A 26,051-nucleotide genomic window follows, 5' to 3' on the forward strand; every position below is an offset into this window, starting at 1 on the left:
GAAAGTATCACCGTCGGTGTTATTGAGACGAAAGGTATGTGGGATACATGTGTCCTTGCTTGGCTGTCAAACAAGGGTTTCTTGATATATAGGAAAAGAAAGAAAGATTGATAAGATTTCGCTGCGATATTCAATTCAGAATTTACTCAGATGTAGAGAATTGGAAAAATCACAATTCTAAGGAACAAGACATCGATTAACAGACGACGAATAAATCCCATTGGTATAATCTAAACACATGTAAAAAAAAAAAGTTGCGCTCAACAACCCAGAACACAGATAGACACCAGGTCCATACAAAACACCACGCTCCACCCAAACCCCCAAAATATGCATCGAAGCTTACATCCCAACCCAATCTATACACCCCTCCCCATCCCAACGATTTCAACTCCCAACCTACAACCCCCACGGCCCATCCACAACATTCAACGCACTCTCCACAGCCTCCTCCAGCGTCTCCACCCGCTGCCTAAGCACGCGATTCTCCTCTCTCTCCCTCGACAGCCTCCCCCAAACAGCAGCCTGCGACCCGCCCTCGCAATTATCGCAGCCCTGGGCGAAGTTAACCGCCGCATTACGGGGCTTATCGTACGTGCTTCCGCGCTTCAAGAAGTTTGATTTGCGATTCGTCGGGGTAGTGTCGAGGGGGTCCGAGTCGAGGATGGAGGAGGAGCGTTCTGTTCCGGCGGGGCTGAGGCAGTTGGGGGAGAAGAGGCTAGTAGCGTCTGTTTCGCACTCTGACTCGAAGCCCGAGTCGACGCTCATCTGGGAGTTGGAGACGCGGGTGTGTTTTCTGGGTGTGGTTTGGCAGGGGGCGTGTTCGCAGCCGCGGATGAGTGCCATGTTGCGCTTTCGGGCTGCTTCTTCGTCTTGGCGGGCGCGTCGCTCAAAGGTCAGGTCTTCCATTAGTTTGCGCATTTGTTCGTCTTGCTCTGTTGCGCGGGCGGCCATTGTTTCGAGCTGCATTTTTAGGTGGCGTGCTCTTGTTTCGGCTTCGTCGAGCTCGTCGTCTTGCGCGCTTTGCTCGGATTGCACGTCGACTAGTGTGGTGGAGAGTTGGCGGTACGAGGACTGGTAGCGGGCGAGGAGGGCCTCGGCGTTTGTGAGGAGGTCGTGGAAAGAGGATGGCGCTAGGGGGTCTGCAGGCCCGTGTGGGAACAGGGCTTGGGAGATGTTGAGGTTCAGGAGCTCGTCGTCTGGGTTGTGGTAGGTAGGCGACGCGACTGGAGGTGGCAGCACCGCGTTCTTTTGTGTGGATAGCAGCCACGCGAATCTGGTGCTGGGTGTAGACGGGTTCGGTGTTTTTGTCGGAGTCGCCGGGCCTTCGGGTCGTCTTGTTGGGCTCTGGCTCAGGCCTCGCGTCAACGATGATCCGCGGTTGAAGAGGTTCGCCATCATGTTACCCCGCTCTTCGTGCTCTTCCTCCTCCTCTTCTTCTTCGTCTGAAGAGTAGTATTCGGAGCCGACCTCGGAGCCTGACTCGGAACCTTCGCCTGTCTCGGAGTCTTCTCCGGACTGGGAAACACCTATCTTCACGGGCCCAGAGGAGCCGTTGAACCAGTTCTGCAGCGCGCGGATCTTGGGCTGGCTGGCGGCCGACTCTACTGCGGGCCTCGAAGGGATGAAGCTGGCCAGCGACTTTGTTGGCGAATGAAGAGATGTTCGTGATCTATGATGCTGTAGTGTGGATGTTGCGCGGGTAAGGTTGTCAAAGAAGGTGCCGGTCAATGTGCGCTGGTGGCTGCTGGGCGCAGATCGGGGGTAGTCCTGCAGAGGAGAAGGAGCGTCGCTGTGCGGGTCGTAGGCAGTCGCAGCAGTCGCAGTCAGTGCAGAAGGTGGAGGTCGGATGGACGAGGTGATGTCAACGTCGTCAAAGCTGTGAAACTCTACGGCGGGTGCAGGGACCGAATGCTGTCTCCCCCGCGGCGACCCACGGTTCGAATGCGAGGCCTGTGGCGGGTGCTGCAGATCTAGCTGGAGCTCGAGGGGACTCATGACGGCTGTTTGTTTTTCGTGGCAGATAGATTGGTAGCGAACGAGAATTGCCCGGCTGCCGGCTAATCTTTCCTCTGGCCTAGGACGAGATGAATTGCTTGTTGTAAAAGAACTCTCGTCAAATGCTGGGTGGGGCTACCGATCGAGGAATAAGTCAGGCGGTGAATGAGGGAGGAACAACGTTGTGCAATTGTTGCTGCAGGGACTTATGAAGGAACCAAAGTTAGGCTTGCTTCTGCATGGGCAAAAAAGGAGATTTGACAACGTCAACCGTTGTTATGAGGTGGTTGGCAGGGAGGCAGGAACCAAGTTTTCCGAGGCTGGCGGCCCAGCCCCGTCTTTATTCTCTTCACCGCAACACCACGCACACCATCCAACACGTCGCTTGCAACGCCCGCTTCTCCCGCGCGACGAATTACCAGTCGCGGGACACCTGGCTGTTCTAGACATGCGCGTTTCGTGTCGTTCACCGTTTCGTCCAGACCAGCGGCAGACTAGCGCGAGGTCGTGTTGTGCCAACGAACAGCCGCTGACGCTTGGCTAAATGAAGACCAATCTAACCATCGGACTGCACGCGGTCGACACGCCCCCTGTCATCTGCGCACCTCCGACTTACTCACCCCACTGCGATGGCCGCACCACACTAATTTGTCTGAGCAAATTTGATCAAATGCGCGTCCTCCGATGTTCCCCAACGCTCGGCTCCATCGTCCGGCAGCACGACCCAAGGCGCTTTTTCTCCAACGTAGATGTGTTTCTTGACTCGAGGCTGCTCGCCTCGCATGCTCTCTAGATTAACCGAGCTCATCGTCACGCTCAAGTGGTCAGCACTGAAGGAGTAACTCATAGTGATGGGAGTGCCGCAGCTGTTGCAGAACGTTCGCTCGGCTACATCTGAGAACTTGAGGGTTTTGAGAGTGGAAGATGAGGTGAACTTAAAAGCCGATCTGGATAGGCTGACAAAGGGGAGGTAGCTGGAGCCGGAGACGTGTTGGCAGGTGCGGCAATGGCACAAGACGATGTCTGATGGGCGGGCGTTGGAGGTGTATTGGACAGCACCGCAGCGGCAACCACCTGTGAAGACTGCTTCGTCTTTGATGGCTTCGGGGATGTATCTTGAGTCATCGGCAGCTGGTAAGATTGTTAGTAGGTGCATACAGTACCTGGCTGCAAACGAGACTCACGTTTCCGCGCAATACCCAAAAAGACTGCGTCTATCTCCTCCACCTTGCCATCAATCGCCAGCTTCTCCCATTCCTCCTTGTAAACGCCTTGTGCTTTCCTGCGGATATCATTGCTTGCAAACGTCCTCGCAACATCCTTGACAATCACGTTCTCCACAAAGAAATCATCCCACTGCTCCATGTCGTAGAACCGCTTGCCATACCCAGCTTGGCTGTCCACCGTAACGACTTTCTCCACTTCCAGACCAGCACTTTCAAGCATGTTCTTGAGCGTCGATTCCGACCTGCTCCACTCACGATTGTACGGGATAGGAAGATCCAGACGGCGAGCCACGCGTTCGAGCACCATGCCCGAGACTAGATTCCTGGGATGGGTCGCGTCCATCGCGATGACGCCTCCTGGCTTGAGATAGTTTGCCCAGTGCTCAATCGCAGCCTTTGGATCTGGGAATAGAACGAGAGCAGAAGCCACAGTGATTACATCAAATGTCTTCCCCTTCATTTCTTCCATCTCATCCAAATGCAAGATATCTGCCTTCACGAACGACATATTGGCGTATTTGTCGCCGCCTTGGTTCTTCTTGTAGCCGGCTACGGCAAGCATGCCGGGCGTGACGTCGACACCGAGAACATGGCCTGTGGGACCTACGGCTTCGGCTTCGAGGAAGGTCAATAGTCCCGTACCGCATGCTAGGTCTAGCACTTGCTGGCCGGGCTGGATGTCGAGGTAGGATGTGAAGCGTTGAGTGAAGTCCCTGTGCCATGTGTCGTCGTAGGTCCACGATTTTGGCTCGTAGAATTTTACGGCGCCTTCTGCCTGATTTGCGGTACTCATTTTGGTTGAATAGTAAGATCCGAGGTGATGGAGTCCGGAGTATAAAGACTGGCAAGCAAGAACCTAATATAATGGTTTGGTGGATGCTCTCGAAGTGATCATTCGCAGTTCACCACGTCTGTTGTCGCTTCGTGGATGTTGAACAGAGTATGAATATAAGACTGATTGTCGTATAACCACTATCTGATTATGTCGAGTGAACTGAACATACAAACGTGATCAATCGATTCGTTGAAGGTACAATGTAAAGCATATAAACATCAGCAGGGTGGGGGGTGTTGAAGTCATCTTATTTGGGAGTACGCGCTAGTGGCTGACTGATTATGTCCTCTTTCGTTTCTTCTTCTATGCTCCCTATCAGACGTGTCGTCGGTAAGAGCTTTGGCAGGACAGATGCCTTGTATCGATCGTTCTTCTCACTTCTAGGTAAGGCAAGTTTCGATTGAGCAAATATCAACCAAGTACGAGAGAAACAGTGACTTTGGGTAGACGTAGTGCCGCATTTTAGAGCCATTGAGTGGCCTGCTATTCATGAAACCGATTTTGATGTTCTTGACGCGTTACAATGCGGTGGAGGGGTCGTGGACGTCGCACTCCACTGGTTCGCATGTGGACTGCACTTTCCGCATTCGATCGTTCGCACTAAAGACGGCAAGCGCCTTGTTTGTCTACACTCCAGCGACTATTCACCGTGAACCTGAGCAACGCTGAACTCCCAAAACGAGTGATACTTCACCGTTAAAGTTGTGAACGCTGATTGGTGCTGTGATTGCCATATCACATCACCTGACATGCCAAGAAGAGCACTAGATTAGAACGAACGTCGAGCTGCGCGTAAGACTGCCAGGAGGACGTCTCGCCAACAACCCATCCCCAAATATCACCAAACCGCGCGCCGACATCGACCACGGTACCAACACGCTGTTCTCGACGCGTGCAGAAAGCTTTCCCACCCTCTGCGCGGCCCGCGCCCGCTGACTCGCCCCTGCGAAATTGCTTTCTCCTCAGCCTGCAACCGGCCTGCGACAACGCGAAAGGCGCTCCCCCGGCGGACTTCCATCGGCCCCGTCAACCAAGACATCCTCACCACCACCACGCCGCACGATAATGCCATAGCAGCCTGCTGCGCGCGCCTCCCACTTCCGCGACTGTCTTTCCCTTATAATTGCGCGTGTCCACCCCGTGCGGTGACCCCTTCACCCGTTAATACCAGCCGCTGTTTGCGCAGCACAACAAACAACCTCGACCACAACCACCATGACATCGATGCAGGCTAATCCGGAAATGGCAGGACAAGGGCAGCTGCCTGGGAGTCTTACCAGGGAGCGCGTCCAGCAGATCTACCAGGTATTTCCACTACAGACCACGCGTCGTTGTGCTCATGCAACGGCCCAACTGACCTCCACGTAGCAATACCAGCAGATGAAGGCGCAGGGTGTCCCCGAGACCAATCCTGATCTGATCAAACTGCGCAACACCCTCGCGATGGTCCAGAAGCAGAACCAGTACATTCAAAAACAGCGGATTCTTCAGCAACAGCAGCAACAGCAGCTGATGCAGCAGCACCAGCGACAGCAGAGCCTGCCAGACCAGCAAACCCCACAACAGAACGGCTCCGTAATGGGCATGTCCAACGGGTCTGTGACAAGCGATGGCAACATCGCGACGCCCGCGCTGGCTTCGAATGGCCCGCTAGCTGGCGCGCAAACTGCGACAACAGGGGGTCAGTCTCTCTCTGGTGACAGCCAAACGTCGACGTCGACTTCCAGCAGCGCCAAGGTCTTGAACGATAAGCAGATGCAGATTTTCCGCGCACAGATCGGGGCGTTCAAGCAGCTGTCCAAGGGACTCCCGCTGCCTGCTCCTATTCAACAACAGATCTACGGTCACCACCAGAAGAAGCCGCAGGATGCTGTTGAGGCGGTCGTTGTGGCTTCACAGGTTCTCGACAATGCTACACGCGCTGTGAGCACCTCGAGCGCAAATGCCGCTGCAGTGCAAGAAAACAGGAGTCTCCCTCGTCTCCCGGATACGTTCATCGAGCCATGGAGCAGCGAAGCCTTCCGCGACGTCAACTACATTTCTCACGCTCAGCGAAAGAATCGGCCATACCTTGCGACAATCATGCCACAGGGTGTGGACATGCATGGTGTGCAACAAGGCATGCAGGAGCTGCGCAAGGAACGGGAGATCATCCTGTACAACCGGCTCACAGCGAGGAAGGCTGAGCTCGAGAACCTCAATGCGAATGTTGGTTCCTGGGACACCAGTAAAACCGACACGCCTGAGGACGACGGCAAAGTCAAGCTGGCCTTGGTGATTGAACAGAAAAAACTCAACCTCTTGGAGAAGCAGCGGAAGTTGCGGAGAGAGATTGCGCAGCAGATGATCCATGCCGATAACCTCGCCATGACCGCCAACAGGACCATCTACCGACGTCTCAAGAAACAATCCATGCGTGAAGCTCGCCTTACAGAAAAGCTCGAGAAGCAGCAGCGCGATGCACGCGAGACAAAGGAAAAGAAGAAGTACCACGAGTTCATCGACGCTATCCGAAAGCACCGAACCGAATTGAACGAAGCTGGTATGGCGCAGCGACAGCGCCTGCAAAAGCTCGGCCGTACTATGATCACTACGCATCAGAACATCGAGAAGGAAGAGCAGAAGCGTGTGGAGCGTACTGCCAAGCAACGTCTGCAAGCTTTGAAGGCCAACGACGAGGAGACGTACCTCAAGCTTTTGGGTCAGGCCAAGGACACACGTATCACGCATTTGCTCAAGCAGACCAATGGTTTCTTGAAGCAGCTCGCCGACTCCGTCAAGGCACAACAGCGAAACCACTCCAACCGCTACGAGCTCAACAACGCAGAGGAAGAGCCCAGCGAAGATTCCGACGATGGTGGGTCAGAGGACGGGGACCGACCTGGCAAGAAGCGCACCGACTACTACGAGATTGCTCATCGCGTCAAGGAAGAAGTCACGCAGCAGGCTTCGAATTTGGTGGGTGGCACACTGAAGGAGTACCAGCTGAAGGGTCTGCAGTGGATGATATCCCTGTACAACAACAACCTCAATGGTATTCTTGCCGACGAGATGGGTCTTGGCAAGACTATCCAGACCATCAGTTTGATTACCTACCTCATCGAAAAGAAGCGTCAACCCGGTCCATTCTTGGTCATAGTTCCACTGAGTACACTCACCAACTGGAACAATGAGTTTGACAAGTGGGCGCCCAGCGTCACCAAAATCGTCTACAAGGGACCCCCCAACGCCCGTAAACAGTTCCAGCAACAGATCCGATGGGGTCAGTTCCAGGTTCTGCTAACCACATACGAGTTCATCATCAAGGACAGGCCCGTCTTGAGCAAAATCAAATGGGTTCACATGATCGTCGACGAGGGACATCGTATGAAGAACGCCAACTCCAAGCTCAGCAGCACAATCACACAATACTACTCGACACGGTTCCGTCTGATTCTCACCGGAACACCACTCCAGAACAATCTGACGGAGCTGTGGGCTATGCTGAACTTTGTCCTCCCAACTATCTTCAAGTCTGCTACATCGTTTGATGAATGGTTCAATACTCCATTCGCAAACACCGGAACCCAAGACAAGATGGAGCTTACCGAAGAAGAGCAGCTTCTTGTCATTCGTCGACTTCATAAGGTGCTTAGGCCCTTCCTCCTGCGCCGTCTGAAGAAGGATGTCGAGAAGGATCTTCCCGACAAGACAGAGCGTGTCATCAAGTGCAACTTCTCCACTCTACAGGCGAAACTGTACAAGCAGCTTGTCACACATAACAGGCTCATGGTCAGCGACGGCAAGGGTGGCAAGACGGGTATGCGAGGTTTGAGCAACATGCTGATGCAGTTGCGAAAACTCTGCAATCATCCCTTTGTCTTTGATGAAGTGGAAGATGTGATGAATCCGGGTAAAGGCACCAACGATCTCTTATGGCGCGCATCAGGCAAGTTTGAGCTGCTGGACAGGATCTTGCCCAAGTTTCAGGCCACCGGTCATCGTGTGCTCATGTTCTTCCAAATGACACAAATCATGAACATCATGGAGGATTATCTCCGTCTACGAGGCATGATGTACATGCGTCTGGACGGTGCAACCAAAGCGGATGATCGCTCAGATCTACTCACGAAGTTCAACGCCCCGAATTCGCCATACTTTTGCTTCTTGCTGTCTACCCGTGCTGGTGGTCTTGGTCTCAATCTGCAGACTGCTGATACAGTCATCATCTACGATTCGGATTGGAATCCCCATCAAGATTTGCAGGCCCAGGATCGTGCTCATCGTATTGGTCAGAAGAATGAAGTGCGCATTCTCCGTCTTATCACCTCCAACTCAGTGGAGGAGAAGATTCTCGAGCGTGCTAATTATAAGCTCGATATGGACGGCAAAGTCATTCAAGCTGGTAAATTCGATAACAAGTCGACTAACGAGGAGCGAGACGCTATGCTTCGAGTCATGTTGGAGTCGGCCGAAGCTGCAGAGAACCTTGAGCAGGAAGAGATGGACGACGATGATCTGAACATGATCATGATGCGAAACGATGACGAGTTCAAGCTCTTCCAAGAGATGGACCGAGATCGTCTTGCAAACGATCCGTATGGCCCTGGAAAGCAGCTGCAGCGCTTGATCGGCGAGAGCGAATTGCCTGACATCTACCTGAACGAGGACGTTCCTCTAGTCGAAGAGAAGGAGGATACGCCTGTCGGCCGTGGTGCCCGTGAGCGAACTCGCGTCAAGTATGACGACGGTCTCACCGAAGAGCAGTGGCTGGAGGCCGTAGACAACGACGAAGACACAATTGAAGCAGCCATCGCGCGCAAAGAAGCTAAGGTCGAGAAGCGCGGCCGCAACAAAGTCTCAAGACTAGGCCCCGACGACGGTCCCTCACCAGTGCCTTCGCGAGAGAGCTCAGAAGAGCCAGTCCCCAAGCGGCGCGGCCGCAAGCCCAAAGCCGAGAAGCGTAAAGCTGACGAAGCCTCCCTTGACGGCGACGTCGCGCCACGCAAGCGCGGCCGCCCGGGCCCCTCAAAAGACGTACTCAGCCCCGACCAGCGCGCCTCCCTCCAGAAGATCGTCAACACGGTCTACGAAGCGCTCAACGACCTCGAAGAAGAATCCCTCACCGACCCAGACCTGCCCAACCGCGGTATCATCGACCCCTTCATCGAACTCCCCGATAAATGGGACTACCCGAGCTACTACCAGCTCATCAAAAACCCCATCTGCATGAACCAGATCAAGAAGAAAATCAACAAGAAGGAGTACAACTCGCTCCGCCCGTTCCGCCAGGACATTGGCCTGCTGTGCAATAATTGCCGCACGTTCAATGAGGATACGAGCTTGTTGTTCCAGGACGCTAATCTTATCGAGAGCACGGCGGTGGATAAGCTGAGGGAGGCGACTATGGAGTTCCCTGAGTGGATGGACTTTGACGATGCGGCGAGTGCGAATGGCGGGTTCAGCACCGCGGCTACGAGCGCGGTCGGCACGCCTAGGGGCGGCATGTGAGGTGGTGAGTTCGTCCTATTTGCGCATTATCACAGTGTTGGTTCGGTTGACTGACTTGGACAAAGGCGTCAATAACGATGGGCATACATACCTTTCCCCCCATACTGCAGTATATACTATATTTTTTATTCGCCAGGCTGGCTGTATCATCGATTGAAGTAAAGTAAAGCTAAGATTGGAGTGGCAATGTTTGCGCGGGATGACTTTGTCTTACCCCCCTTCTTTCTTTCTTTCTTTCTTTCTTTCCTTACTGCCGACACTTTTGTTGGCGCGCCTCCTTTTTTTACTTTCCCACGCGTATAGGCGCTTTTGGGGATTTCTTTGCTCACGTCAGGTGGGGCACGATTGATGCGAATCCGACGTTTTACAGGTTTGGAGTGGCTGGGGCTTTTTTTTTGAGGTCGAGAGATGGATGGATGGGTGGGTAGTTGCTGTCATACCATGCCATGCCATGCCAGTGAAGTGAGAGAATAGCTAGTGTTTTTTGCATGCATAGCCAGGCTAGTAAAGTAAAGTAAACCATACCAAACCAAACCACCCATCGAATCCCAACGTCCACACAGACACACAGACAGCAGCAAATCCACCCACCCCCATCTCCTCGCCTCGCAAACCAAGTCCTACATCTCCTTGTTATACCTGCGCCTCATTCCAGCGCACGCAGTCCTCGAACGTGACGCCCGAGCCCCCAAAAATATCCAACGCACTCCCGATGGTCAAGTCCACCTTGCCACTGCTCAGCTCCTTGACGAGCTCGAGATCGGCAATCGACCGGCCGCCGCCCGCGTATGTGACGGGGATGCGGCACCATTGGGCGAGTTTGGCGACGAGCTCATGGTCGATGCCGCGCTGTAGGCCTTCGACGTCGGCGGCGTGGATGAGGAATTCTGCGCAGTGGGGTTCGAGGAGGGATATGGAATCTGGTTGGGGGGTGTGTGAGTTGGGGTGTTTATACGCGTATTTATGTGTGTGTGAAAGGGAGGTTAATACCTTGATTGAGTTCAAAGTCCGTGATTGTCTGCCACTTGTTTGTCGCGACGAACCATTTCTCGTCTTTGCGGCGGCATGAGAGGTCGATTACGAGGCGTGATTTATCGTTGTCGAGGGCGGCGAGGACGGCGCGTAGACGCTCGAGGGAGAACGCTGAGGAGGGGAAGAGGTACGATGTTATGATTACCTACTGCGTGTCCGATTAGCCTTGTTCTCCACGGTATCGTAGTGCGAGAGCCTCACCTTCTCCGCGCCCCGCTCAATCCACTCGCGCGCATTCGTCTCGTTGATGCCGCCGCCGACTTGCATGCCGTTCTTCCAGGCTTCGAGGGCGGATTGCGCTGCTTCGTCGTTGCCGGGGCCGAGCATTATGACGTGTGCGCCGGCTAGGTTGTGCTTTTTGTACAGGGCGGCGTAGTAGGCGGAGGGGTGCTCGGAGGTGAAGTTTGTCTTGAGGATGTCGGGCGTTGTCGTGTTGAGGGTGCCGCCAACGATCTGCTTGACGCTGCCGGCGTGCAGGTCTATGCATGGGCGGAAGCGCGTCATCCTGGGTATCTGACTGGTGAGGAACGAAGAATTGTGGTGGTATGCGGGGGAGGAGACGGAGGTCCGAGATGCTTGGCGGAGGTTTACTTTTAGCGCGGGAATTTTATATGCGACTGAATCCATGCACTTGCTTACGTCTTCCCTTCCCAACGACACATGATAATGGCGCCCGCCCTGGGAAAACGAAAGCGCGTATCGCGCGCAGAGCTTGAGCGACCGTCTCGGTCGTCGTCGCCTGCTTCAGACGACAATGACTCCGGTGCAGAGGACCTACAGGCCATATTCCGGCGGGCGTTCGAGGCCAAGTTCAAGCCTCTGGCCGTGGAGCCCAAGAAGCAGAAGGTGGAAGAGCCAGTAGTACAAGAAGACGACGACGACGACGAGGAAGAGTCAGACTGGTCTGGCATCAGCGAGGACGAAGCAGACAAAGTGGAGATCGTCGAGTACACAGGCTCACGGCGCGAACGAGACGAGACGTCCAGAGCCGAACTAAAAGCCTTCATGTCGTCCAAACCGCCCACATCAGCAATAGCAGCACCCTCCACAACCAATACCACGGGCAAGAAGAAAGAAGACGACGACGTCAACGAAACAACAAATCTTAAACACGACATGGCCCTCCAGAAACTCCTCCGCGAATCGCATCTCCTCTCCGCCTCGTCGTCAGGAACATCAACCCCCGCGCTGAGCACCACGGGCATCGCGCGCCACAAGTCTGCCGACCTACATTTGCAGTCCCTGGGCGCCAAGTCGTCCGTCTTCGCGCAGAAAAAGATGCCCATGTCGCAGCGCAAGCACATGATCCAGAAAGCGCGGACAACCGAGGAGAAGCGGAGAGCAGAGGCCAAGGAGGCAGGCATTGTGCTGGAAGTGGAGAAGAAGTTTGGGAGAAAGGACGTGGATCGGAAGAGGGAGAGGGGTGTTGGTGGCCCGAGTATTGGCAAGTTCAGGGGCGGGACGCTGAGTTTGAGTAAGAAGGATGTGAGGAGTCTTACTGGTGGGGGTGGAGCGAAGGGGAAGGGGAAAGGCAAAGGGAAGGGAATGAAGGGTAAGCGGTGAGATGTAGGCACTCATTTGCTAAATGACCGACGTTCCCTCCGTGGCTAATATCCCACGCGAGCCTGCGTTTTCAAAGAGAGTGAACGCACAGAACTTGCTTGGTTTCCATGTCTATAAAAATAGCAATAATACTCAGCGGAGAGCAACCATATCCAGGATCAACCAGCCACAGACTTCCACGTCACGAGCACAATAGAGGGGGAGCAGATGAGCATCTGGCAGAAAGGGAGAATGCTAAAGTTCAAACTGAAAGACTACGGAACTAAGCAAGGACATCTTAAGTCGATATAAGTTGCAAATACTTCAAGATGGAATATATATGAGGTTGCCTCTCGGTTGATCGAAATACCAGGAACCAAGGTGCAGCGAAATCATGCAATAGCTTGACAATTACAACTGTATTTAGTGTAGAAATCGTATACTTAAGTTTTCAACTGTATACGTCTCGCGTACACATCCTGTAATTTTACTTGTGTAGTTTTGCAGCTTGTAGGAGCCACAAAGAACAAAACGGAGCTTACTTCCCCTCTACACTTGACCGAGAAGTTGCTTCGCGCTTTCCGTCACTCACATCAAGCCGTCCATCTACCACCATGGAATAGGAATCAGTCGAGCCATAAAAAGGCCAAGTAGAAATTGAGATTTAGTGTCAATGCATTCACCGCCTTCAACTATCCTTTCACCAGCTTTTGCCAACCTCTCATCAACATGTATACTTGTCTATCTATTCCGACTCGTCGTCTGTGTCTTGCCCGAATACAAGCGGCACGACATCCTCATCGTCGTCGCTATCTCCTGCTTCGCCTGGCTCAGGCAGCTCGGGGATGACTGACGCAGTAGTCGTGGCGGTGAAGTCTGAGGTCGCTGGTACAACTGGAGGTTTAGTAGGCGTGGTGGCAGGTAGTATGGGATACGATGTGCGCTGGGCTTCCTCTCTTTGTCTTACGCGCTCGCTTGTCCTCACGCGTTTGGCGGGGGAAAGAGGTGCGTCAGCGGCGTGCGGGCGCTTTCCTATATCCTGAGGGGTTGCAGGCTCCGGTATATCAGATGTTGCTTTTGTTTGTGAGATGACCTCCTCGTCTGCTGGTGCTTCGGACATGGTATGGTCCGTTGCTGCTGTTGATGGCTGTCCTGCGGATTCGAGGAGAGTGTCTAACTCTTGGCCTACGAAGTGTTCGTCTACTTTGTCTGGGACTTCTTGCTCCTCTTCAAGCTCTTTTTCTTCGGCTTCTTCCTCCTCCTCCTCCTCCTCCTCCTCATCCTCCCCATCCTCCTCCTCCGCTTCGTCTTCCATCTCGTCATCCAGATCCGTGTCCTGGTGACCAACACGAATGACGGGCACCCTCGGTCTCAGCATACCCTCCACGTCTTGATCCTGCGGAAACGACCGTGCCATGAGCGGTAGAATACTCGCAGCCGGCTTGCCAAACTTTTTGCTGGGGGGTGGATTCAGGACACTCGCGACCATGGCGTCCTTGTGCTGGGTGAGGATAGCGGTGCGGTCCAGACGAGCCCGTAAAGAATCGGAAAGGTACTGTGCGCGGATGTTGGCGAGAAGGAGGGGCAGAAGGTTATATGCGGCCTCCTTCAGGCCCGTGAAATTGGCGAAGGGGTCTTTGATACCCCTTGATGCACCGAGAAAAGAGTCTGCATTCGCTATGGCCTGTGGTTGACTGTGACCGTTTGCTTTAGCTTCTCCTGGGGTCTGCTTTGCGGGTCCAGCAATGACTTCTGAAGGAAGGAGATCCTCACAGCAGGCGCGTATGAGAGGGGCAAGCGAGTCGGTGGACGACTTTGGGAGGGTTACGCCCGATCTTTTGAGCAGGACTGATGCAGCTGAATAACAAGCTGTCCGAATTTGTGCCGATTCTTTCTCTGAGCCAAACACCCAGACGAGTTGGTCAAGGATAAGCGCATCCAACGCCAATGTGCTGGACTGAGACCTGCTTGTTAGGGCAAGCAGCACCTCGAAGGTGGCCACGTGGATTGACGGTAAAACTAGCCACAAATTTTCTCTTTCCTCTTTGCTAGTCTGATTGTTGAACCGCACGGCATTCTGGAAAGCCTTGCCTCCAGAAGCAGGTACAGTGAGAGACAGCATCCTGGTAACAAGATCCATAATCACTCCAACGTTGAAGTACACAGGATTAGCCGTCGAATTGTCGAGGTATTCCTTCACGAGCCACAGGAGATTCGTCAATCTTTCGCTGCCCGCAAAGATGCCCGACCAAGGTGGCAATGCCATGCTGTCAACTTCGAGATCCTGGACTTCATCGTTCAGCGTGTGTCCATTTACCGAAGGCGCTTCACGTGTGGTTGGCTGCCAGTCCTCCAACACAGCGCGGAAGACCTTGTCAGCGACCCGGTGTGCGTTGTTGACAGTGGTTTTCAGCGACTTTGCCCAGTCCTCACTAGAAGCTCCTTTTGGTGCACAATTTGGCAGCTGGACAAACAACCTCCGTGCCGCAGTCGTAATCTCGGATGTGATTTCAAATTTCTGATCTTGGTCTTGTTCCTTGGATAGCTTGCTGGAGGGTGTGGGAGCGATGAGACGAGCGAGGAATGGGTGAAGTTGCTTGAGGTAGGAGCGGAAAATGGTAGGATGGCGTGGGAGCAGTTCGTTGAAGCTTTCAAGAATGACGAGTAGCAAACCAGCCGGTGCATTCAGGCTGGCAATCTTCAAGCTGGTTTGAACAAATGTCGGTAATGACGGCGTCGTGATCTCGCGAATTATGGTTGGATATTCTCTTGTAAGAAGAAATATGCGCGTCAAGGTGATGAGACAGAGTTTCTTGGACGATGGCGGATCCGGCTTAACCAAGATACCCAAAAGCCCGCGTACCCAGGGGAGACATTTTTGCAGAGTTTCCCACCCTCCAACCTCGACAGTTGCTTTGATGAGCACAATGGCGGACCATCTTCCCTGAACAGTCCTGTCCTGGAGAAGAGTAGAAAGCAGGGTCCGGTACTTGTGGACTGCCACTGATGCCTCAGAAGAAGAGGCCTTGGAACCAGAAGTTTGGGCTGAGGAGAGGAGCGTCCTGCAGTTGGCCAAGGATGCAGCAATCGCAGGCACGTGTTGCGGAAGCTGTGCGGTTGCTGTGGAGGATATACGAAATGTGAGCGCTCGAAGCGTCGCCAGCTCAGTTGCAGCGGGTGCCATAATGTTTCTGTCTTTTTGTCTTGCAGTTCCCAATAATAAACCCTACACTACCAAGGCGTTGATGCTGATGAATCGGTGACAAAAAAAGTTTACATATCGGGGCTTTGTCGGGCCGCGGCACGCTAAAGAAAGAGGCAGGGATGTATCGTCTAACCTAGTGCATGAGCGGGACAGGCGTTGCGTATGTTCAGTGACAGTTGTACGGCCGTGTCAAGCGGCTCTGCATGTTGTATTTCTTTTGAACATGATTCTGGACATCCCGCGACTTGTTCCAGCGCGACAGATTTATCTCTAATACAATGGTTGTACGTGTTTCTTCCGCTGCACATTCTTGACATGCCCAGGACCCCGAATCAACGTCATCCTATACATTGGTAGCTTACAGCTGCGCAGCACGCCCCGGAGAGCGAAAAGGCCCTGCGCTACATACAACAGTTGGACGAGGCACGATGTACCGGACGCTGGAAGGACGTGCCAGAGCTATGCAGGAAGGTCGAGAAGCATGCTCCACACCGCCGATGTCAGCAACCTCTCGAAGCTTCAGTTTGGCCTATCGTGGCTAACAGCGCGTCCAGGCCTGACACTCACCGCACGATCCGAGGCCCAAATCGCCGAATATAGTACTCAACGGCCCTCCACTGGCGCCTCCACCGCCTCTTCTGGCCTGTCGCAAGTCATCCCGTCTCTGCTCACCGCAGTCGAGGAGGAAGGAGATCACAATCAGGATGCTTTCCAGGCCACCGTCTGCCTTGGATGGCTGCACTATGTGCTCGACGAGCCTGGGTTGGCTGTGGCGCGTCTCCCCGGTGATTTCAGGGCCGTCGCGACCACCATGTCGGGAGAAGGAGCGGCATTGAGTGGCTGGTCGAGGGTCTGTCTTGCCAAAGGCGCCTTCCTGAAAGGTTCCGCGCAAGAAAAGTCGGGTGCAGTTGGGGATGCAGTCGCGACGTACTCCTCAATCGTCCCCTGGCTGTCGTCCCTCCCCTCTACCAATGCCGAGTCACCTCAGTTCAAGATGTGGACCGAGCACCTCCTCGTGCGGCTGTGTCAGCTATCTGACCAGTCCAGTGGGAGAGACGAACACGTCGAATCGTCAGAAGCTCTGCAAACATACCGCTACTGGGCACGACTGTGGGAAAGCTCATCAAAGAGTGGAGGGCATGACTCGGGAGACACAGCTCTATCCCGTCGCCTGGCATGGAAAGCATACTACGATACACTGTCCACCATCCTGCGACACGACTTGACTTATAGTCCTGAGTCGGCGCCTGCCACCCAGGAGAAGTCACCTCTGCAAAGCCTGTCCACGACGCGACTACGGCAGCGCGCAGAGCTGAAGCGTGTTGAGACGATCTACGAAAGTCTTTTGATACGAGAAACGCAATTTCCCAGAGCAAGTGAAAGCAACCGCGAAATTGAAGCATGGACAGACTCCGTCATGTACAACTGGCGCCTTCTCTGTGGGCCAACTTGGAGTGATGGCGACCTCGGTGAGGGTGGGAAAGAAGGGGTTGGACGAAGTGTGCTTGACGTAAGTCTTACGATACTTTACACGAGTAGTGGTGGTGGCAGACTGACGCAAAGTCCTAGATATTGTATCGAGCAGCTACCAAGACGTTTCACTCCACACAAATCCTGCGACATTTGTTCGTCGTGCATGCGTCACTGGCCGAATTCGATCTGGCATTCAAGGCTTTCGACTCCTACGTCGAGATCATCACACGCGGGAAAGATCGGGCTGAGGAAGCAGGCCAAGATGATGTTGAGATCGATAATGACAGCACCATTCTTCGAACTTCGGCAGAGGCGATACGAATTCTTTGCCGATTTGGATCACGAAAGGAAGCCCAGAAGGCGCTGGATGTTGGCCATCAACTCGAGAAGTGGTTGGAGCAATGTGAGCACGTTCAATCATCGTCGGACACTGCATTTGTGGCATCCACGGCAACGCTGGCGGAGCCCGCTGCCATTGCTGCCGCATATTGCTCCTTGGGCATCAGTCAGGCCCATTGGGCACGCTTCACATACGAAGTCGACCAGCGAGCGGCTATCCAGGCTAAAGCAGTCCAATACCTGCGTAAGTCACTCGCCCCGAGTCTCGGTGATGCCAACAACATCGATGCTCTGTACGCTCTGGCTTTAGTGCTGGCCGAGACGCGAGAAATCCCGGGGGCGATAAAAGTCGCCAAACGTGCCCTTTCCGCCGCTACCAAACACAACACGTCGATCAGTGCCGATGGAGTATTATCTGGCGGGTTGATAACCGAATTTGGTCGAGAGCGCAAGCTGATCCCTATTTGGCATGTACTTGCCCTGCTCTTAACTTCGCGGTCTGACTTCACTGCTGCCGAGAAGGCATGCGAAGCAGCTTTCGAGCAGTTCGGAGACCCCACTGTTCTCTTTGGTTCAGACGACGCGGATGCCTATCGTAGCGAGCATCTTAATGCGGCAAATGGAAACGACACATCAAGCCATGGCGTAGTAGATTACATGGAAGGTTCCGAAAAGAGGGAGATCTTACAAATCAAGATGACACAACTCGCCCTTGTCGAAGTCACCGACAGCGCCATCGCTGCCGTAGACGGTTGCGATGAGCTCCTCGCTCTGTATGCCAGACTGTTCGGGGATCCAGCTCGAGACGAGACTAAAATTGTGCCATCTATCACCACGTTGGCACCGCCCAAGAGTGCTGTTGGAACTGGTCGAGGGAGCATTTTCCGAGGACGGGGTTCGGTCAGAGCTTCACCCCAAGAGTCGGTTGTTCGAAATCCATCAGTTCTTAGCTCTAGGACACCTGCGATGGCCACTCAACAAGCTTCCGCTCCTGCGATTCAAGTCACTGAAGGGGATGCAAGTAAATCTGGTCACCATCGACACCACCTGTTTCATCATCACAAGCCTGACGAAGGAAACGCTAACATCGGGCGAAGTTCAAGCAAGGCGCGAAACCCGGGCGGTTCTGGAAGGCCCTCAGTGCCGGACAATGATCAAGCACCCGAAGTACCTCCTCTACCAGAGGGCGTATCTAACGGCACCCCAGCACGGGGCAACAACGTGCATTCAAACTCCCCTCGACGCCTCTCTTTGTCAAGCTCCCCAAGAAAGTCAATAGAAAGCAATGATCGGCCACTTCGTGCCATACCACATAATCTTTCGCATACATCCCCACCACAAATACAGGCTAGCCACTCTCATAAACAAGACGTGCGTCTGCCTGCGCCTTTTCCAAGCACAAATTATGTCCCTCCAGGTCCCCGATTCTCCAAAATCGAGGAACGTAGACAGAAAGTTTCTCTACTAGTAGGCATATGGATTTTCATCTCTGGGCTATACTCGCGAGCACAAATGTTCAACGATGCCAACGAAGCAGTTGCCGAAGCGCTAAAGCTGATCGAGAAGTTTGAGGCGGAGCTGGCAGTCGAACACTCGACTGCTAGGGCGCTTGCAGAGAAGGGCTGGGGCGGCGGGAAGAGTGTGGAAGAGCTATGGGCTGACGCCTTCGCTGCAGTAAGAAAATTTCATTGATTGTGCGATATCCTGTACTGACTAGTGATAGCGCGGAGAGTCTCTCGTGGCCCAATCTCGTCAACACCAGGCTCGCTCGGACTTTGAGCGCGCACTCTTGCACTTCCCAGACCACCCCGAAGGTATTGTCGGGCTGTCGAATATTTTACTCGACATCTACGCCGAAGTGATACCCATGGAGCCGGATCAAGGGACGAACGCTGCTAATTACTCATCTTTGCCTTCCGTTCCATTGGCCCAGCAAACTCCTTCCAATCTGAAATCTTCTCGCCTAACGAGTTATATCCCGTCGGTACAGAACCAGCTTTCGCCACCAAAGCTCAATCGTCTCGCAGCACGCGACCGCGCTTTTGGGCTCCTTTCGACATTGACAAAGCTTGGTACTGGCTGGGATTACTCGGAGGCGTGGTTTGCGTTAGCTCGGGCGTACGAGGAGAGTGGCATGATTGACAAAACAAAGGAGGTGTTGTGGTGGTGTGTCGAATTGGAGGACACGCATCCGGTGAGGGGTTGGAAGAACGTCACTTTGGGAGGGTTTGTGCTGTAGATGCGGCTTTGCGTACTGAAATGGTGACGATGGTGGGTGGCGAAGAGTAGTGGACTTGTAGCTCTGATACCCACTGCAGCGTTCCGGGTGAGGTAGTTTGCATATGTAATGTTTGGTCATGAGAAGTTGGAGTTGACCAAGTTTCTTAAACCATGGGCTGGTGAGTGATGTTCTTCGTCTGTTCATACCTTTTCTTCCTGTTCTCCTACTTGCATTTTTTCACTGCTATTTCTATTTCGCTTTGCGCTAGGACGACTCGTCGTCTCGATGATACCAGGCGTCTGTTAGCTCGGTTTTTCTTTCACCCCATTCACCTTCTTGGTTAGTCGGAATACCCGGAACTAAGTAGGCTGCAGCGAGGTCTTGCAACAGCTTGACGCCTACATGTATAAACTTTGTGAAATTTCTACGCCTTACGTGTTGTTTGTATACGTCTACCAGCATGTTTGTCTTTGTAGTACTTTTAATCTTGGGGTTTAGGGTTGTTGTGTGTGCTGCAAAGAACGAACCTTGATTCCGGATATTCCGCCTAATCGAGAGTCACCTTTCACCACGGTACACGTTTGACACAGCGACGCCGCCTTCTGAATGTCATGTTCACCATTTCACGGTCCGTTGCCCCGTATCATCGGGTGAACTCGCTTAATCGTCGTCGCCTTCACCGTGAGCTTCGTTAGCTTTTCATGATGACCGATTGACACGACACAATCACGTCAACCGCAACTCCTGGTGTCTACCACAGAGCCGAGATAAACACCATGGAACACCAGATCGAGCGGAAGATATTGGAGGAGAATATGGAAGAAGGCGATCGCGTTACGGGGTGGCTTGAGGAGTTGGAGATTGGCGATCTCAGCGACGAAGCCAAAGAGTCCACTCATGCAGTTGAGGAGCAAGAGCAACCAAGGACGCCACCGCGCCGGCTCAAAATCACTCCGGATATATATGAGAGTGTTTCACCAACAAACACCTCTTTCTATAACAGCAGCGTATTCGATTCTCGCAAAGACCTTCGATCCCCACGTTTCTGTATCCGAGACGACGCTTCAGACGCGACGAGCGTTGACGACGACGACAACGACTGGACAAATAGCAAGACTAACCAAAAGCGCTTCGTCACGCCCAAAACAGTTTACAACACGCCCAGCATCGACTCTTACAAGCCGCCTTCTGACATCGATGAAGCGCTTCAAGACGAACTCCCTAACACCAACCCCCCCATTCACTTGCCCCCAAGCCCTGGCGAATCACGACTCGTGTGCATAACCTCCTGCCTGCAATGCACGCTCGCCGATCTACCTTGCTCCCTCACTGTACCCAGCTGCTCGCGGTGCGAGAGGAATGGGATGGGGGATGTGTGTCTTCTGCATCGACGGCGGTTCATCGAGGAGGATACCCAGGATGCCGCATTAGCGTGGAGTGTGCCTGTTCTGCTCAAACTGGTGGGCGAGGATGAGGGGAGATGGCGGAAGAAAGTCGACCTGGCTTATCAGGTATGTTTCTCTCTACTTTTTTTTTATAAACGAAGGGGAAGGAAAGTACATGGTGGCGAATGAATGAACGCTGATATGAAACAGTTACACGCCCAGTGGCAGGATGAGCAGGATAGGAGGAATTGGGTGCTTCCGCGGTGGGGTGAGCGGAAGATGGAGGAATCGTACATCGTGAAAGTGCATCCTGGGGAGGGGAAAGGGCGGTTGACGTATCGCGAGTTGAAGATTGAGATGTGATTGTGTGAGCGGGTATGTGGAGTTGACGTATACCGTGGGTAGTGCGATGATTCTTTGCTTGGTTTTGTTTCGATGTATTCGACACTAGGGCATTGTCACGATACATATTTCGTTTGGGAAGTACGGCTTGGATATACCTTACGCCTCTTCGTTGCCGTCTTACTCCCTTCAATAGTGTCTCAGAATTTCAGTCTTGCCCCTTTCACCATGACATCAATAAGCTCTTTCTCCGTCTACAACTCATTCACCCCAGGGTTTGGATTTATTTTTGACACTTCAAGACAAAATAATTTGATGAGTGTGACATCCGGAGTTAGTGTAATGGCAATAGGTCAGTGTCAATAGTCCAAATCAATCCGCGGCAGCGGTATCTGGAGCATTTTCATCGCTTCCACCCTCCCCTCCTCCTCTTCTGGATCATCCACCACCCTTGTATAATCATCGTTCTCTCCTCCATTAGTATCAATGTAATCCTGGTACGCCCCACTCGTCTCCTCATCAATCCACTCTCCCGTCTTCCCATCCACAATCCGAACGTTCTCCATCGGACACGCTCCCCAATACGTCTCTTTGATGAAATCCGTCCACTGCGGCGACAGCCCATTGCCCACCAAAAGATCGAAACTTCTCAGCTTGGGGAAATCGTGGATATTGTGAATGTGGTTGTCGTAGAAAGACTCCGTCTCATCCAATCCCTGTTCGTTCACCAACTCAATCCTCAGATGGCTAACCTCATCTCTTTCTGGGAAACTTTCTTCCGATAGTAGGCCGCTTCTCATCTGGACGACGTCGCAATCAAAGTTCGCCCAAATGTAGCGGGGGGATGAGTCAATGATAAAAGCCTTTCGGTAGCTGCAATGTTCGCGGGATTCTCGACATGCTCTGGTTACAGCTGGTACCGGAGTGGGAGACCAATAACCTTGGTTGCGATGCCATGTCTTTCTGACTTTGAGAACTCGATCCTCCGTCGCGACTCCCCAGATCTTGGTGCGGAGTTCGAGGGGCAAGCGGGGGAAGGGATGGAAAGTCGCCATTGAGTTTTGCAGCGTTTAGTTTTGTTTGTGTGTTTGGGTATGCAAAATAGACGGATATAGCAGGTCTCATTATGGCTGACTTACATAAGTGCTGTCCAAGGACTGCGTTGTTCGATCAAATTTAGGAAGTTGATTTGCGGAGTCAAGTAATGTGAGAGAGCAAAAGGTGGCAGGGTACACTTGGTTCAGGGGAGGGTCCGATTGCATTTGAATACCTGCAGGACCATATGACCTCATTACGCCAAGCTCGTCCGAATTTGTCCATGGTTTCCATGGTTAGTTGTATCATAGTTCTACCCATTGATGTTAATTCTTGTTATCCCGCAGCAGCCTGACAACCACATTTAAGATTAGTATACGAGTCTTATGCTGAGATTCCTAGCAGTATACGCCTGACATGCGCTTTTGTAAATTCTATCTGTTTAGTTTTGTAGTTTGTAGGAGCCACAAAGAACGCGGCTTACTTCCCGCTCTCGCAGTTGGCCGAGGGCTGGGCTCTTCTCTTCCTCCCTCCCCCTATCCTACCCCAGAGCGAAAAGCCCTATCCGCCTGTCTAACTAACAAATTCCCCGATCCAAAGCTTCAGAGGCATGCAGCGAGGGACGTAGCGCCGAATACGACAAGATAAGACAAGAGAGACAGACACTACTCACTTGCTAGAATAGATAGCACTTGTGGGGTTGGAAATCAAGAGCTGAGAAAACCAAAGTGGGAAGCATAACTGAAAGTGAGAAATATATGCATGACACGGATCGATGGGCCGGTATGGGACAAGGCGCAAGCAAACATAACAGAACGCCACACTATAAGCCAAGAAAGGGGATGCAGAGGGAACATGTATATCGACCAGGTATCTATTCATCAGGTAAACACAAAACACTTCCCAACCCTCCTTGGGCTCAACACAACTACAGCAAGGCGAATACCAACAATTCTTTTCCACACAAAAACCTTCAGAAAATAATCCAGATATTCGCCTCAGGCGCCTTGGTCGCCATTACACTTGGAGTATCATACATGTGAACGCATCGCGTTGCATTGCGTTGCATCTACTTCCAACCCATCTATTCCAACCACGACACGTGAATACCACCCACCAAACGCCGGTTTATCACCGATCCGTCCCATATCATGCCACAACAGGCACAACGAAAACCCCCCCAAACGCCACAAATGCCATATACCCATACACCCCTTCCATCCCTACTCAAACATTGCTTGGCCCCGGCGCACCTCTCCCAGGATCAAGTAGTAAATGTGGCTTGAGGAACCCGTCGTCAATCTGCTTGAACGCATTCGCAGGATCGTGGCTGATATCGGAGAAGAGCTGCGAGACGGCGGCGGTAGCAGTGGCTACTCGCCCAGGACCCTCCGGCGCTCTGTGGCCTGATGTGGGGTATAGGGATGGGTCTTCTGGGTCTAGTGATGCGGGGGTGTGGCTTGGCGAGCGGCGTGCGCTGGGCGGGAGGTCAAGATCGGCGTCGTCTTCGTCGGCGGAGAAGCTGTCGCCGGGGCTGAGGAGGCCTTGGTCTGCGCCATCGGGGTAGGGTGAACGACTTGAGTTGCGGCGCTTGGGTTGGCCGTTGGGGCGGATTGGGGGGCTGTTGCGGGCCGTTGAGCCGCTTGAGTATGTGCCGTTTTGGCCGTTGACGTTGTTGAGGGTGAAGCCGTTTTGGCTGGCTTGCGGTGTGTGGCCAAAACCTTGGCCCTTGTTGCGCGTGTACGTACCGCCGTTGACTACTTCGATGTCGAATTCGTCGTCAGAGTCAATCTCCTCGACTACGCCGGTGCGGATGCCTAGGATTTCTAGCATGCGCGCTGTGGTGCCACCGAATATGATGACAGTCAACACGACCACGACAAGAACTGTTGCTCGCAGCGTGTCGCCGTTGTTTCCCGTCAGGCCTGCTGCAAGCGCAACGCCTACAGCACCTCGCAAGCCCGCCCAGTAGATCATGGCTTGGTGTGCATAGGGGATTTCGTCGACAGGTTCTTGTCCGCGGCGTCGCATGCGGTATCTCGTGACGGAGTTGATGAGTTTGGAGAGGGGAAACACTGCGACCCAGCGAGCTGCGCATATCCCGACCACGGTAATCATGATAAATAGCGGCTTGTATGTTAGCTTGTCGTCCGTGAACAGCGACAACCCCAAGTAGATGAAAATGAAATTCTCCGACAGCTGGGCGGTAGTTTGGAACACGAATTTTGTCGACAGTTGAGTGCGTCGGGACATGTTGTGGTAGGCGTAATGCTTCATACAGATGCCGCAGAACAGAAGTGAGACGATGCCTGAGATGGTTAGCGTTAATCAAACAAAACGGATGATGTTCTTACCAGACATGTGAATGGCGTTGGAAAAGAAATATGTAAAGTAGGCGATGAGGATGATTAGACAACTCTCTGTTCGCGGGAAGCGTCTGACGTAAGTGAATTTGAGCATCAGAGACGCGACAATGCCCAGGATGACTCCAATAAACAGACTTCCGAAGAAGACGCCAAAGAAGATGCCGATGGCTTCGAAAAGACTGACGATGCCTAGTGATTCAGCACCATCCTTGTACTTTTGCGCCGTCTCAAACAAAACAATGGCGACGGCATCGTTCAAGATGGACTCGCCAAAGATGATGGTGTACAACTTCGGGTCCACTTTGTACGTATCGAAAATGGCCAGGATAGTGACGGGGTCAGTGGCTGAGAGGGTGGCGCCAACCGACATGGCCTCGACAAAGTTGATCTTGAAGCCATCGAGGGGGATCCTGGTCCACACGAACAAGATGCATCCCAGAGTGACAGCCGAGATGAATGTCCCGGCGAAAGCAAAGGTAAGAATAGTTCCAATGTGTCTAAAGAAGTTGCCCTACTCTTGTTAATATATACAGCTTGGACGGAGAGAAAGGTCTCACTTGATGCAGTTCGTAGCCTGCCGAAAGAATAATGGGTGGCAGCAGCAAGTTGAAGAACATCTGGTAGTCGAAGCTGACTGCATCTCGAACCGATGCTACAGCTGTCAGTCGAAGGACGAGGCCTACGACCATGCCTGAAGGGTGTTAGCGAGCATCCATAGTGCATGTCAATTACGAGATGTGCCAAGGGTTCACACAGGACTAGCCTGCAACGCTGTCGTTGATCGTGTTCGTGATGCAGATCTTGACGTACCAGCAAATATGGACAGCACAGTCTCGTGGACTGCTTGTATCTTGCGCGTCTGCAGTGTGTAGCTCGTGAAGAGGGCTATTATGAGCAGGACGATGAGGATGGACAGGGCCCATGATGTGAATATCTCCTTCTGCCCCGCCTCTGGTTCTTCTGCGCGGTGTATTAGGATGGGTGGCGTTGGAGGGGTGGAAGCGCGGGGACTGACCATCGGGGTCGGCATCGACTACATCTCGCTCTGCAGGTTAGAGTCAGCCTAGGGTCCGAATTCAGGCCAGATGTCTGCGCGGGGCGCATACTGAGCAACTCGCCAACTGCCCACCACCCCATCAACGACGCCATGCTGAACTCAGGGCCGGCGTGTCATGAGCGTCGCCGCGGTAGTTGCGCGTGCAGCGAACGTGGAGATGCAATGTGGCAGCTCGGGGTCTGGTGCGACACGGGGTAAGCAGCAGACGGCGGTGCAGTCTTCGGTCAGCAGCACGCGCGTAGGATTCGGTCCGGAGTGCGCGCACGACAACAACGGCGAGCTGGAGAGGTTCGAACGGGCGGAGCTTCTGACCAGCACACGGCCGACACTGCAGCGCTCAGGTGTGTCGTTCCAGTGAGGCACTACGCACGCTTCGGGCGGTAGCGTGGCAAGGGTCCGGCTCCACAACGACGTCAACGCCTCACCAGCCGCGCCAGACTAGCCATGCCTGCTGCATGACATATCTCCAGTATCACCGGGGCACATTCTGCCTGCCCTGCCTGGC

General features: G+C 53.3%; 11 protein-coding genes across 11 annotated transcripts in view; 5 read left to right on the top strand and 6 right to left on the bottom strand.

Annotated features, from left to right (window-relative positions):
• Positions 1 to 181, top strand: part of P153DRAFT_423791 (PDT-domain-containing protein) — a gene marked incomplete at its 3' end in the record, with an annotated part of 1,584 nt that extends 1,403 nt beyond the window's left edge. Inside the window, exon 3 of the mRNA XM_033672449.1 lies at positions 140 to 181. Coding sequence (XP_033523005.1) covers positions 140 to 181 — 42 coding nt within the window. The remainder of the gene's footprint in view (positions 1 to 139) is intronic.
• A 218-nt stretch (positions 182 to 399) lies between these two features.
• Positions 400 to 1,998, bottom strand: P153DRAFT_376725 (uncharacterized protein; the record flags this gene model as incomplete). Its single annotated transcript, XM_033669688.1, has 1 exon — positions 400 to 1,998. One exon carries the CDS (start codon positions 1,996 to 1,998, stop codon positions 400 to 402), a length of 1,599 nt encoding a protein of 532 aa, XP_033523006.1.
• Positions 1,999 to 2,591: 593 nt separating this feature from the next.
• On the bottom strand, positions 2,592 to 4,161 carry P153DRAFT_41477 (S-adenosyl-L-methionine-dependent methyltransferase). Its single transcript, XM_033672133.1, has 2 exons — positions 3,183 to 4,161; positions 2,592 to 3,129 (listed from the first exon to the last, which is right to left on the bottom strand). The coding sequence occupies exons 1-2, from the start codon at positions 4,015 to 4,017 to the stop codon at positions 2,642 to 2,644; spliced, it is 1,323 nt and encodes a 440-aa protein (XP_033523007.1). The 5' UTR covers positions 4,018 to 4,161; the 3' UTR covers positions 2,592 to 2,641.
• A 1,113-nt stretch (positions 4,162 to 5,274) lies between these two features.
• On the top strand, positions 5,275 to 9,549 carry P153DRAFT_293104 (uncharacterized protein; the record flags this gene model as incomplete). The annotated part of the gene is made up of 2 exons (XM_033663875.1): positions 5,275 to 5,364; positions 5,428 to 9,549. The coding sequence occupies 2 exons, from the start codon at positions 5,275 to 5,277 to the stop codon at positions 9,547 to 9,549; spliced, it is 4,212 nt and encodes a 1,403-aa protein (XP_033523008.1).
• A 633-nt stretch (positions 9,550 to 10,182) lies between these two features.
• Positions 10,183 to 11,085, bottom strand: P153DRAFT_376728 (Phosphoribosylformimino-5-aminoimidazole carboxamide ribotide isomerase; the record flags this gene model as incomplete). Its single annotated transcript, XM_033669689.1, has 3 exons — positions 10,183 to 10,469; positions 10,540 to 10,726; positions 10,783 to 11,085. The coding sequence occupies 3 exons, from the start codon at positions 11,083 to 11,085 to the stop codon at positions 10,183 to 10,185; spliced, it is 777 nt and encodes a 258-aa protein (XP_033523009.1).
• A 137-nt stretch (positions 11,086 to 11,222) lies between these two features.
• On the top strand, positions 11,223 to 12,605 carry P153DRAFT_367727 (uncharacterized protein). The gene has a single exon (XM_033668346.1). The coding sequence runs from the start codon at positions 11,248 to 11,250 to the stop codon at positions 12,142 to 12,144; it is 897 nt and encodes a 298-aa protein (XP_033523010.1). The 5' UTR covers positions 11,223 to 11,247; the 3' UTR covers positions 12,145 to 12,605.
• Positions 12,606 to 12,868: 263 nt separating this feature from the next.
• Positions 12,869 to 15,307, bottom strand: P153DRAFT_342540 (uncharacterized protein; the record flags this gene model as incomplete). The annotated part of the gene is made up of 1 exon (XM_033665967.1): positions 12,869 to 15,307. One exon carries the CDS (start codon positions 15,305 to 15,307, stop codon positions 12,869 to 12,871), a length of 2,439 nt encoding a protein of 812 aa, XP_033523011.1.
• Positions 15,308 to 15,509: 202 nt separating this feature from the next.
• Positions 15,510 to 19,780, top strand: P153DRAFT_367728 (uncharacterized protein). Its single transcript, XM_033668347.1, has 5 exons — positions 15,510 to 15,612; positions 15,701 to 15,827; positions 15,883 to 16,838; positions 16,898 to 18,814; positions 18,864 to 19,780. Exons 1-5 carry the CDS (start codon positions 15,607 to 15,609, stop codon positions 19,377 to 19,379), a joined length of 3,522 nt encoding a protein of 1,173 aa, XP_033523012.1. The 5' UTR covers positions 15,510 to 15,606; the 3' UTR covers positions 19,380 to 19,780.
• A 200-nt stretch (positions 19,781 to 19,980) lies between these two features.
• P153DRAFT_41528 (uncharacterized protein) lies at positions 19,981 to 21,278 on the top strand. Its single transcript, XM_033672139.1, has 2 exons — positions 19,981 to 20,872; positions 20,957 to 21,278. The coding sequence occupies exons 1-2, from the start codon at positions 20,138 to 20,140 to the stop codon at positions 21,107 to 21,109; spliced, it is 888 nt and encodes a 295-aa protein (XP_033523013.1). The 5' UTR covers positions 19,981 to 20,137; the 3' UTR covers positions 21,110 to 21,278.
• Positions 21,279 to 21,447: 169 nt separating this feature from the next.
• Positions 21,448 to 22,143, bottom strand: P153DRAFT_376731 (uncharacterized protein; the record flags this gene model as incomplete). The annotated part of the gene is made up of 1 exon (XM_033669690.1): positions 21,448 to 22,143. The coding sequence occupies one exon, from the start codon at positions 22,141 to 22,143 to the stop codon at positions 21,448 to 21,450; it is 696 nt and encodes a 231-aa protein (XP_033523014.1).
• A 1,115-nt stretch (positions 22,144 to 23,258) lies between these two features.
• On the bottom strand, positions 23,259 to 25,881 carry P153DRAFT_41571 (sodium/hydrogen exchanger). Its single transcript, XM_033672142.1, has 6 exons — positions 25,596 to 25,881; positions 25,505 to 25,534; positions 25,300 to 25,446; positions 25,047 to 25,180; positions 24,478 to 25,000; positions 23,259 to 24,432 (listed from the first exon to the last, which is right to left on the bottom strand). The coding sequence occupies exons 1-6, from the start codon at positions 25,636 to 25,638 to the stop codon at positions 23,351 to 23,353; spliced, it is 1,959 nt and encodes a 652-aa protein (XP_033523015.1). The 5' UTR covers positions 25,639 to 25,881; the 3' UTR covers positions 23,259 to 23,350.
• Between the last annotated feature and the right edge of the window lie 170 nt (positions 25,882 to 26,051).

Source organism: Dothidotthia symphoricarpi, assembly GCF_010015815.1.
Source record: "Dothidotthia symphoricarpi CBS 119687 unplaced genomic scaffold P153scaffold_12, whole genome shotgun sequence".
Taxonomy (NCBI): domain Eukaryota; kingdom Fungi; phylum Ascomycota; class Dothideomycetes; order Pleosporales; family Dothidotthiaceae; genus Dothidotthia; species Dothidotthia symphoricarpi.

Excerpts from the sequence above, each read along its gene's own strand:
- P153DRAFT_41571 (XM_033672142.1), bottom strand. The coding sequence starts at position 25,638 with ATGGCGTCGTTGATGGGGTGGTGGGCAGTTGGCGAGTTGCTCA. Across the intron at positions 25,535-25,595 it reads GGCAGTTGGCGAGTTGCTCA|AGCGAGATGTAGTCGATGCC; the intron begins GTATGCGCCCCG and ends TCTAACCTGCAG. Across the intron at positions 25,447-25,504 it reads AGTCGATGCCGACCCCGATG|AACCAGAGGCGGGGCAGAAG; the intron begins GTCAGTCCCCGC and ends ACCGCGCAGAAG.
- P153DRAFT_367728 (XM_033668347.1), top strand. Across the intron at positions 16,839-16,897 it reads TTGGACGAAGTGTGCTTGAC|ATATTGTATCGAGCAGCTAC; the intron begins GTAAGTCTTACG and ends GCAAAGTCCTAG. Across the intron at positions 18,815-18,863 it reads GGGCTGACGCCTTCGCTGCA|CGCGGAGAGTCTCTCGTGGC; the intron begins GTAAGAAAATTT and ends GACTAGTGATAG.
- P153DRAFT_367727 (XM_033668346.1), top strand. The coding sequence starts at position 11,248 with ATGGCGCCCGCCCTGGGAAAACGAAAGCGCGTATCGCGCGCAGAGCTT.
- P153DRAFT_41528 (XM_033672139.1), top strand. The coding sequence starts at position 20,138 with ATGGAACACCAGATCGAGCGGAAGATATTGGAGGAGAATATGGAAGAA. Across the intron at positions 20,873-20,956 it reads AAGTCGACCTGGCTTATCAG|TTACACGCCCAGTGGCAGGA; the intron begins GTATGTTTCTCT and ends GATATGAAACAG.
- P153DRAFT_41477 (XM_033672133.1), bottom strand. The coding sequence starts at position 4,017 with ATGAGTACCGCAAATCAGGCAGAAGGCGCCGTAAAATTCTACGAGCCA. Across the intron at positions 3,130-3,182 it reads TTTGGGTATTGCGCGGAAAC|CTGCCGATGACTCAAGATAC; the intron begins GTGAGTCTCGTT and ends CAATCTTACCAG.